The sequence below is a fragment of the Sinocyclocheilus rhinocerous genome, unplaced genomic scaffold, assembly GCF_001515625.1.
Source record: "Sinocyclocheilus rhinocerous isolate Xijiao unplaced genomic scaffold, SAMN03320098_v1.1 scaffold1000, whole genome shotgun sequence".
In the NCBI taxonomy this organism is placed as follows: Eukaryota; Metazoa; Chordata; class Actinopteri; order Cypriniformes; family Cyprinidae; genus Sinocyclocheilus; species Sinocyclocheilus rhinocerous.
In genome coordinates, this window is record NW_015666181.1 from 225,264 (window position 1) to 237,372 (window position 12,109).

Below are 12,109 nucleotides of genomic sequence, written 5' to 3' on the forward strand. Positions count from 1 at the left end.
TTCATTCTCATTCTTAACAATAAAACCATACCCTGTCAGCCCATTTTCTCTAACAAAGCTGAACAAGAGCCAAGGACGCAAACAGTGGTCTTATCGGTCAACAGCCGATTTACTCCAGAGCTTCTCCTTTTCTTCTGCCTCTTTGGCATTTAGACAAATGAGGGGAGCTCCAAAACTAACACCGGAGGACGGCCGGCCGTATCACACGCTGCCCACCTTCATTCATTACCAATATAAAAATAAACCAGAGAGTGTGATCAAAGCAATCTCCACTTCTCCTCTCTTCCTGGCCCAGAAAGAGAACAACTCAGAATTGATTGCTGTTGCTTCTTTTTGTTTGCCTTTGCATGGAACTCTGTTATCTCCTATTAAAAGAGTGTGTGTGAAGAGATCTCTGTGGACATAAATCACACAAGCAGTCCTCCTTCAGGCAAGCAGAAAAGCAATCAATTACATAAAAGCAGACAGAGAAGAGGAGGGTGACAGCATGTTCCCTCTCCTCCCTTATTAACATAATTATCCCCTTAACGTTTGCACAATGCTACACAATGGTATTGCTTTTTTTTTTAAACCAAAAGTTTTATATAGAAAGAGTCATATAAGTGGCTTTGGTACTTTATACCCCCTAACTGTGGATGTTTCTTTTTTGAGGTGTCAACAAGGTGTGAAATAGGTCTTCGTGAAATGATTGCATTCGTACTGACAAAGTTTTTAGATAGTAAAGAAAGATGGCACAACCTTCAAGTTAAATATTTCACAGAAATAGATTTGCTACATAAATGGAGAGGTAAATAAAAGACTATTTGGACACTTTCTGGTTGTATCAAAACCTTGTTCATATAATGAACTGCAACTGTTACTCTGCTAAGAAACCTGTCATTCATCCACTAAAAAACACCAGTTGGTTAAAACAAACTGCAAAAATTTGAGAAAAGTTCTAGCATCATTTGTTTGCACTTGATTTGATATTTGGTTATTAAATGCAAACATTTTCAGTTTGCCAGAATAATACTGTGCTGGGAACAGAAGTATTTTCTGCATGCAGCTGGCTGCGGTCTCATTGCAGCTGTGGCATTGCAGACCTTTCAGTGTGATTGTAATGAGATAGAGGTCTGTTCACTGACCTGAGCTCTATGTTTCAGAGCTACACACAGCTGGGGACAGATAAGGAGAAACGTGCCTGGCTGGGTCAGTGGCCCTGAGGTCGAGTGGTCACTGAAGTGTGGACACTGTCCACACACAACACACTAACAGACTTAGACACGAACAGATACATAAACACATATCTGCAGAACCCTTTATGCTTTTAAATTGGTTTGAAGAAATTCCCAACCTACTGCGGTTGCAAACTGAAACTTCTTTTTAGTAAAAATATACTGAACATAAAAAGCTCACCAAAATATTTTGAAAGCTCATCAAATATAAAACAATAATTTATTATTTCTCTCATTTTACAAGACATCAAATTGCATTTCTAACTAATGATTTGTTAAACTGTATTATCTTGCAGTAATACAATGGAGACCTATACAAAAGGCATTTGTCTAAAACAGACATTAATATCAACAATAATACAAACAGATTTAGATTTCAATAAATGGCTGCGCTTTGATGCATGTCTAATGTAACAGTAGCAGTGTGAAACATGAACTTTAGGAAAAACAGCACCTTTTCTTTAAAATTTGTAAAGCAAAGTTATTTTTGTTGTAAAACCCTGTCTGAAAAGTATATAACAGCATCTGTGTGATGACCATTAAGCTAAATATCTGTTACTTTAATAAGCAATATGTATGCATAAAAAGTACAATACTGCTGACTGTTAGTTACTTGAAATTAAATAAAAATGCTGATGGTTGTGATGCTTGATGGTCTTTGTATTGTTTTCCAAAACCTTTTAAAGAGGCCGAATGGTCATGAATCAGTTACTTAATAGAATATTCAAAACCACAAGCGCAATATAGAAATGAACAGAGCAAATAAGAAAACATGTTCTCATCACTTGTATAAATCCATTCTATTCAATCTTTGAGACTCTCATTGTAGCTTCTCTTGGCAAATGGCAAAGTTCCTTCAGACAAGGCATTCATATTTCTTATTTACAAATGTTGCCGCATTGAACGAGGCAGGATTGTCTACCCCAATCGGTAGTGTCCTATATACAGAACATTACAGAGCCTACACCGTGGTCACTGACAGTAGGGAGTTGTACACTCGTGTCCCATCGGGGGACTTTGTACCATGGGTCAACAGTTCCTGGATAGTCATCCAATTGTCAAAGATTTTCTTGTTCCGCTTCTTCATCATCTTTTTGTGACTCAGTTCAATAATATTGAGCTCCTTCTTGTCTTCAATGCTGCCCACTTGCTCCTTTAGACAGTCCATACGGCTCTGCTTCATAAATTCCCTGCGCTGACGCTGCTCTTTGGCACGGACGGCGTGTTGCTTGCGCTCCTCTTTGCTCCAGTAGCGTCCCATCTTCATCTCGCTGATGGCATCATCGTCTGTAGTCATCCCGCTGCGCTCCTCTCGGATCCGTAGGGCTCGCTCTTTCAGGAGCTTGTCCCGGACAGGCCGCTTGGTAATGTAACGCGTACCGTCACTGCGGATCTTCACTTTCCATTCCATCTTGGGTCCCAAGTCAGCAGAAGCAACTGGGTCCCGGCACATGCTGACTAGGCTCATTTGGCTTTGGGCGTACTCCACTGACTTTTGCTGGATCAGTTGCATGTAGCTCTGGTAGTGCTGGGCGTGGGCGGGGATGTGGGCGTGTTTATAGGGTGACTGCGGCTGGGCATGGCGACCAGCTTTGCGTTCTCGGATTTCAGGCTGGGTTCCAGCCTCGGACTCGTTTGACAAGGTCGGATGACCTCTGTTAGGGCTGCAAGCCTCTTGGACGGGAGACAGCAGAGGTTTGAGAATTCTGCTGGCACCTGAGGTGCCACTACACTTCCCCGCCTCCGCTTGATTTTCATTTCCACGCCGCAAGGAGTTGTCTGGGGAGAGCTCTAGCGTGAGCGGCGTGCTACGGCAACTCTCACCCGTGTTGTATGCGCTGGAGCTGTCCTTGTCGGACTTCTCTGGGAGTTCGCTGATGTCCGCTAGCTCATGGCGTCTTGCATCCACACTTGTGTTGTAGTTGCGGAAGCCGCTGTTGTGGAGCATCCAGGACTGTTCACGGCACTGCTCACGCAACTGCTGCATGCGATGCGCTCGGACTATGCTCAGGCACTCAAGCTCAATGCTGCGGAGCTCCTCATTCAGAAGCTCCAGCTCTTTGTCGACACCTTCCTCGCCAACGCTGCCCTGTCCACCACCTACGCCACCACTGGGCCAGAACAAGCTCTGCTCTGGGGTACCGCTGCTGCCCATGCTCCGTATCTGGCACTTGAGCTCCAAAAGCTCACGAAACCGCTCGCATTCGTCAGCAGGAAAGTCGCCCAAGAAGTCCGCGTCCGCATAGTCTGCAGAAATGAAGGACTCGCTGCTGAAGGGGAGGTCGCCACTGCCTAGGGTGTCCTGACTGTAGGTGAGCCTGCGGCTGCCTAGCGTTGTGGAGGCACTGGTCTGGTCGTCTGCAAGATTCTCCTGCTCAGAACTCTCATCGTTACGAGTGCTGTCGTCTGTGCGCCCCACTCCACTGTCCTTCTCATGATGGTGGGAGAGCAGCGTGGCAGTGTCTGTTGTACCTCCATCCTCCTCAAGCTTCTTCTAGAACAAAACAAGTCAGGGAACATCACAAAAAGGAGTCAACAATCTTCTTAATATACAATGCCAGGTTTATATGACAACTAGATTAAGAGGTAAGCCACTCACAAGCTCACAATTTCACATGTGTATAGGTGTATTGGTTTAAGGGTGTGGGGTCGGATATATGAACAGGCTTTTCCAAAGTTTATTGGAGGATGTTTTTGAAAGCCTAATACTAGATTAAAAGTTTCTAGATTTGGCATAATGAATACTTCTTATAAAAGCAAGCAATTATTCAATACAATTTCAGAGCAGCCATTTGAGATCTGACCACCTCCAAATTGGTTCAATCAGATGTCAAGAAGCATTGGACCCTGTTAACATGCGTACATTGCGCAGTCCACTTCAGATCGGATCACATGAAACAGATGTTAATACCAGGTGCAAATGGGACCTAAACTAGCCATGCTTTCTTTTAAACTAAAGTCCTGGCTTGACTGCTTTACCTCCTGCTCAGTGACGGATTCGGAAATTATGATTGATGTGTAGGATGTCAAGCCATGACAGGCTGAGCTATGATTGACTGATATGCCTCCTGACGACTCCACGAGTGACTTTCTGATGGATTTGCTGTACCTGCTGGAGCATGCTTGCTGTGAACTGCATGGCCTGATGGTGTTGTTGCTCTAACATATCCATGTGGAGGTCATCCAGGTAGTCGTTTCTGTCATCATCCATCCAGCCCTCATCCAGCTAAAATAACCAGAGAGAAAAGGAGAAAAGCTATCAGCTATCCTTCAAAGTTGGTGAACAGCATGAATGGTGTGTTTGTGGCTTGGGTCTCTCACTTGTATCTCTGGTCGAGCCAATAGCAGGCATACATTTGGGTGTTCTTCACTGGTTAAAAGAGCCACTGCTTCCTCACGGTTCTGGATCTCAAAGCCATTGATCTGAATTGTGGAACAGAGATTTGTTTAGAAAAAAATGCCTAAATGTGATGGAATAAGACAAATGGCATCAATGACATGCAGCAAACCTGGATGATTCGATCTCCCTCTCGAATTCGTCCATCTTTTGCAGCAATACTGTTCGGATCAATCTGTACAATGAGGAAAATTGTTGACCAACAATACAAGCCCAATAAATAAAATTAATCTAAATTGTAATTTATAATTGAAACCACAAATGTTTTATAGAGCGTACAAAGGACATTATCATGCACAAAAATGGCTATTTTTGTGATACAACTCACCTCACTGACATAGATCCCAGTCTCATCTTCATCATCGGTCCTGTAGCACACAGTTAACCCCAGTTTATCCTGGATATTAGTTCTGTATAAATCCACTTCCTGAAAGAAGAGTGTGATATTTTAATGCACAGCACTGACTATAAGTCATTTGTAGTTCGACTTGCCAAACTGTGTAAACACAGCAGCTTAATCATAACAATGTAGACAATCTGTTGCCTTGATCTACATGTTTGAATAATTTGCCCAGTTTAAAGTGTGCTGTGACAGAGCTACATGCTGCCATAAACATGTACATGAGCCGAGTCTCCTTCCGTCTTGTGTCAACACCTGTAATCTACAAGATACATATGGAGATCACAGCTCTCACGGGGCTGGTATCACAGCAGACCATGAACGAAGCTATTATTGAGCAATCAAACAGCTCACTGCAAAAACCCACTGTAATCTAAACCAACCAACAAATGCTCTGCCATCAATCTTAGTCTATGTAAATAGGCGAACCTCATGAATACATGTTCAGGTAAGGAAATATTACATACAAATATTACATACCGTTCAAAATATTAGTGTCTGTTTAAAAAGTAATAATGTGAATAATAATAATAATAATATTGTGTAATAATTTAAAACAACATTTTTCTATTTTAATCTATGTTAACAGTTTTAAAATATAATTTATTCCTGTGATGGCAAATTTGAATTTTCAGCAGCCTTCAGTCTACAGTTACACTTCAGAAATCATTATTTTATGCTGATTTGGTGCTCAAGTAACATGTCTTATTATTGTTATAGTTGAAGACAGTTGTGCTGGATAATATTTTTGTGATACATTTTTTTATTTAAATAAGCATACATTCAAGGCAGTACAACAATTACTACATGATTAAATAATATATTATTGTCATTTGAGAATTGAGAAGATTTGTTTTGTATTGTGGTAATGAGAATTGGTGATGGAAATGTGCTTAATTTGTTGGAAAAAAAAATGTCCCAATGTAAAACAACTTAATGGCCCTAAACATAAATCTCAACTCTTTTTAAATATAATTAAAAAATATAATTGCTTATAATTTCCTTAGATTTTGGGGCAAAATATAACATGCTTGATAGTTTTCATGAGATTGACCTAAGCAGTAATTGTCCATAATAAATGTCTCAGACCTTGATCCTTTCTTTGAGCATGGATTTGCTCATGACCATATTGAGGAAGTATTTGATAAGCTGGTTAGTTCATTACATAATATAATTGCAAAATGCCTGCCAACGTTGCGCTACGGTAAGAAAACAGTGCATATTAAGTGCATTTCCACCTCACAGCATCTAAAACTCCCTTTCCTTTGTCCTTGAAGTGCAAAAGAGAGTATTAATCAAGGTAAACAAGGCAGGAGGGTGGTGGACCCCATCCTGGTCATTGATCTCTGTCTGCAGGGCCCTCACTCCCTCCCTCGGGGGGCCAATGAGAGGTCGTCAAGAGTGCTGCGTGCAGAGCATCTGCCGCTATAAGTCTCTGAACTTCATCTCTTTATGGACTCGTTCATGACCCCTCATGACTCACTGCCCACCACTATCATTACAGCGCAATCTGTCTACGCTTATTGTACACTCAGATCCATCATGCCAGTTGTTAGTCTAATTCCAACCTATACGATTATCTCTTTTCACTGATTTATAAGTCAATGACAAAAGTAAATAATGATATCCCCGTATAGCATCTGTTCAAGGGACCAGGGCTAAAAAGGCTACTTGATGTCAGTACAGCTGACCACTTTAGTGCCTGTGTGAGGTTATGGATGGTGTGGTTGGTCAATTCACCGATACATCAGTGGAGACCGCTTGCATCAGGCCTGGCGTCAGCATGTCTTAATTCACGTTTCAGGGATGACAGAAGATAGAATAAAGAGAGATTCTGTGTGGCATTACCTCATATTCCAGCTCTTCTCTTTCTATCTCATGCTGCATGCCCTCCAGGAAATCACTGGGGTCGAAGTATTCATGAGCAGGAGAGTGTCTAGAAAACATAAAAACAAAACCATATCTTACCATAAAGAACAATATTAAAGAGGGACTATGCTTAACAAATGAACACTGTATTCAAGCTTCAGAGGTCTGATTAATAAATATGTTCTATGAATGTTACCAGTTTGGCTGAACTGCCCATTTCATCACATCTTACATGCTTTATGAGGGATTTTACTCTTATAATTGCTGGAATATGTGCTTTTCTTGTTTATGACAGAATAACTATATGATAAATGACAGCAATATTCAATAAATAATATTATTAATCAAATTGAAAATCTGCAGATAAAAATAAAAATTAAATTAAATATAATAAATATTAATAAAATAGCAATTTCAGAGTTGCAACTCAATTTTTTAAAATTTACACGACTCATTTTCATAAATATGTATGACCATTTGTTTTCTTAGACAGCAGTCATAATCTATTTAACAACTCTTTTAGCAAGTATACGACTTAAAGGCACAATATGTAATTTTCGCCGCTAGAGGGCGCGTATTCAAAATAAACAAATAGACAAAGGCGTAGTTTGATGACGCCGTGACTGAGTGTGGAATCATGGGAGTTGTCGTCTTCATCCCCACAGCCGATGCAATCCGACGGGACTCAGGCAGAAATCATGTTCATGGATGAGCTAATGATTTATTAACGTAGTAGAATGAAGCAGGGTGAGGCTGAAAGCCGTCGAAGCGAAACGAGGCCGCTGAACAAGTGTGACACACTTGCTTTTATTATTCCACAGTCGACCGCTTCCACTTTTCCGGTCGTGAGTATGTGGGGGAAAAAAAGCAGCGCTGTTTTATCTCTTACATATTGTGCCTTTAAGGTATAAACAAGCATCTGCAGAAATTAGATATTTAATTTTAGTGTGTTGGGAAATAAATTAAATTCTTCTCTCTTGGTTACAAAGTTCCTGTCAGTAATGTGTGAGAGACAAACCCCCGAGGACACATGCAGTGAGATATGATATTGTGTGAGGGGAAAATGTAAATCCAAATAAATGAAAGCAACTTAATTTCATCTTGAGCCCTGGGCCAAAACTTTGTTAGTCTGACAAGTATATTAATGTTTTGTTGGGCTGGTAGAGAAGCTTTTGAATTATGTGCAATGGCATGTAATTGCTAGATCTTCAATATGTATTTAACACGCTCTCTGCCAGCACCATCTTCACTAGTTATGTGTCAATCATAACTGAAATCTGTGATATGCATTGTGATTGGTCCAGGGAGCCATCACTCACCCCTCTGGCAGCAGGTACTGCTCAAGCACATTCACAGGTGGGGAGGACGTAGGCAGCTTGCTGAGGGCCATGATATGCTGGAAGGTGATTTCCGTCTGGGTGCTGATGTCCACTACCTGCGCTTCCCCACTTGGGCCTGTAGGTTTGGGCCTGGGAGCCCTGCGTAGCACCTGGACCATAATGGGCTCGTTAGCCATACGGAAGGCCTCCACTGCCTGGTCATGCGTCGCCTTTGACAAGTCCTTTCCATTGACCTGTTGAAACAGACAAAAATAACAACATTAACATTAAAAATGGTATTAGCAATTATTGTGTGTGGAATTGTGCATATAACTGAGCAGACAAAAACTACTCCACTGTAAACAGTAAAGCTGTACCGAGATAACAAATCCATTGAAATTGAAAACCAAGGGAGCAAAACATTACAAAACAACCATTACAACAGAACAAAGCATCTGTAGTGCCTCTCGCTGCTTTTGGGGGTCAAAGCTAGACTCAGCAAAACAACAACATAAATTAGAAAGCGCTCTCTTGCTAATTAATCAGGGTCATTAAACAAGCCGAACCGGGGGAAATGTATCTAGCTAAGTAATTTGAAGACGAGGGCCTCCCTGGAAGATGATGTGGGCACTGTATATGAGGAAATGAATGAGAGCTTCAGGGCCGAAGCATGACACACCACTCAAGAGCAGCACTCTGCTGATGAGGGCTAAAAGAAATGAGGAAGAAGAGGTTCAAAGCAATCTTTTAGTGCAGAGAACCAAGGCCAGATGGGGTCCGAGCTGAACGCATAAAGGAACATTTTAAGACGGATTCGTACAGCACTTAAAACTGCAATTGTTGCTGCTCTTACAAAAAAGTAATATGGAGGTAACACAGTGATGCTTTGATATACACCATTACCATATTTTTTATCATCGCTGATGCAGATCTATAGAGAACAGGGTGATACAATAATAAATAAATAAATGCACTGTATATAACATATAAATGAAAACAAATCATTTGCTTAAATTAAACGAACATATGTCCCAAAAGCACAATCATTGCCAAACGATGTCCAAATAATTTTTATTGTTGGTATATTGCATAAATTATTTGTTTAAAAAAATATTCAATACAAAGGTTCTGGTTAGGCTGATGTCAAGCTAAAACTCTTACAAAAAAGTAATATGGAGGTAACACAGTGATGCTTTGATATACACCATTACCATATTTTTAATCATCGCTGATGCAGATCTATAGAGAACACGGTGATACAATAATAAATAAATAAATGCACTGTATATAACATATAAATGAAAACAAATCATTTGCTTAAATGAAACGAACGCATGTCCCAAAAGCACAATCATTGCCAAACGATGTCCAAATAATTTTTATTGTTGGTATATTGCATAAATTATTTGTTTAAAAAAATATTCAATACAAAGGTTCTGGTTAGGCTGATGTCAAGCTAAACCGAACAGCTGAGCTAACACACTTTCATTAGGATGCAAAAGCATGACAGTTTCTGTTAGCGTGTCTGCTAACAGGGTGTTTGACCTTGGGTGAACCGTCTCTGTTTTCTTAGAGCTTGTAGAGTTTTTCCCCATGTGCTCATCTCAACAAACACAGCATTCCCCATTTGTTAATTTTTGATTTCTAGACGAAAGACAGCTTTGATAGGATCCATGCTTGAGGCATTCACATCGACTTATGCAAACCATACACACACACACACACACACATGTGCGCGCACACACACACACACACACACACACAGGCTTACAGTAGTAAGGGTATGATGAAATTCATGGAAAAAACACAAGAAACTGGGTGATGCAGCACTTGAGAATACACAAACACCTTATTAGTGCACACAAATATCCAAATGCGTGTACACATACTGTATATTTACGTACAAATACCGAAAATAATAGTTTAGCGATTCATTTTCTGAGCAGCACTGATGGTTTTCTCGAGTTGTATGCCATATTTTTATCAAACATTTCCACACCTTTATCACAGAATCAAACCTCTCACACAGCTTTTAGAAATGTATCCACTGAAATCCTATATAATTCTATATTTTCTTCATAAAAAAAATAAATCACTTGTGAGAAATATCTACAGAGTCTAATTCACAAGCTGCTGGATCCCATTCTCGGATTTCCAAACAGGCAGGATCGGAGCACTTCAGCTGTGAGAGAGAATATGTTTACTAATAACCAAGAGGATTAAAACTAATCCCAGCCTGAGGGATAACTGGAACATCCGATATGAATCCAAATTCTGCAACTTTCAAACCGAAACAAAGATTCACCATCTTTAATAAATGAACACTGAGGAAGCCTTTTAGAGAGTTTGCCAAATCGGTATTCAAAATTAACTACCATGGTGAATTAATATTAGTACCGCGGTATATTTCAAAGTACCACAGTATACATCGGATATCATTGCACATGTCAAAAACAATAAGCTAGTACCTGGCATAGTAGTATTTTTGTAAATTAAAGGGTAAAGTAAATGGGGAATAAGGGAATACCATGAAACTATCATAGAACATGTCCTAAAACATGGTATTAGCATGGTACTTGAATAATATACGGTGCTTCCATCTTCATGTACAAAAACACACACTTACAAAACCATAATGTGACAGTGACATGGTATTAACATATTTACATCTATTAAATAAATAAATCTGTATTTAATATATAACTGAACAAAAATTGGTATGGTACTCAAATGTCTTTCAGACAATCACTGCATTACCATGGAAAGTGTCCAAAACCATGGTATTACCATGGTACTCTGAAGGTACTGCTTATAAAATCACAGAAGTCCAATATAATATTTATCCAAAGACCATGAAATACCAAGGTACTATTTTGTACGTTTTCTAAAACTGACATCACTTAACATGACAGTTTTTCTTTTATTTTCTCTATTTTTCTCTTTCAACTCTCTCTATCTAACTCCTTGTATTCAATTCTGCAAAGATTTTAATTTCCTCTCTCTTTCTGTCAGCTAGATCAATAACACAATCATCCCTTTCTGTGTGTCTGTCTGGTTCTCAGCAGGACTTAAGTGCATAGGAATCCCTCTCCTCCTCGTAGCCCATGACCCCGAGACAAAGCCTCAACCCAGGAAACGTTCTGCCTCACTGCCTCTCAAGCAACTGCCTCCCATTCACACAGCTCACCTCTGACACATCTCACTGAGGAGTACACACAGCAGAACGGTGCAAACTGAGCCTCTTCACCCTATGTTTAACACAGAGCCACAGGAATGGCCATTCACAGCTGACAAGTTCTTCCATTAGACATCTATTGACGGAAAAAATATTGATAAACACACAATATGAAATATCAAAATCCAGTCACTTCAATAGGAATCCACTCCATGCGAGAATTATCAGCAATAATTATTTCAATGATATAGAGTAATAATTGTTTTAAAGGGTTAGTTCACCCAAAAATGAAAAGTCTGTCATTAATTACTTAGCTACGAGAATACTACGCAAAGAAAACAAAAATAACGACTTTATTCAACAATTCGTCTCCTCCGCGTCACCGTGGTGCCATTTTGGAGAGTATCCACTGAACGCAAACAGCGTATGTATGCTGAAAAAAACGTTATTTTTGTTTTCTTTGCATACAAAAAGTATTCTCGTAACTTCGTAAAATTATGGTTGAACCCCTGATGCCACATGGATTATTATACCGTTCTCCTTGTTACGTTTCTGGACCTTGATCATGGTAATTACATTGCTGTCTATGGGAGGGTCAGAGAGCTCTCAGAATTCATAAAAAATATCTTAATATGTGTTCCGAAGATGAACAGAGGTCTTATGGGTTTAGAACGACATGAGGGTGAGTAATTAATGACAGAATTTTATTCATTTTTGGGTGAACTATCCCTTTAA

General features: G+C 39.9%; 1 protein-coding gene across 1 annotated transcript in view; it reads right to left on the bottom strand.

The window, feature by feature from the left end:
- Positions 1 to 1,711: 1,711 nt before the first annotated feature.
- LOC107732041 (E3 ubiquitin-protein ligase PDZRN3-like) overlaps positions 1,712 to 12,109 on the bottom strand; it is a 115,544-nt gene continuing 105,146 nt past the window's right edge. Inside the window, exons 6-12 of the mRNA XM_016543277.1 lie at positions 8,200 to 8,453; positions 6,860 to 6,947; positions 4,940 to 5,038; positions 4,724 to 4,786; positions 4,536 to 4,637; positions 4,324 to 4,440; positions 1,712 to 3,708 (exon numbers count right to left, since the gene is read on the bottom strand). Of these exons, the coding sequence (XP_016398763.1) occupies positions 2,176 to 3,708; positions 4,324 to 4,440; positions 4,536 to 4,637; positions 4,724 to 4,786; positions 4,940 to 5,038; positions 6,860 to 6,947; positions 8,200 to 8,453 (2,256 nt within the window). The 3' untranslated portion in view covers positions 1,712 to 2,175. The remainder of the gene's footprint in view (positions 3,709 to 4,323; positions 4,441 to 4,535; positions 4,638 to 4,723; positions 4,787 to 4,939; positions 5,039 to 6,859; positions 6,948 to 8,199; positions 8,454 to 12,109) is intronic.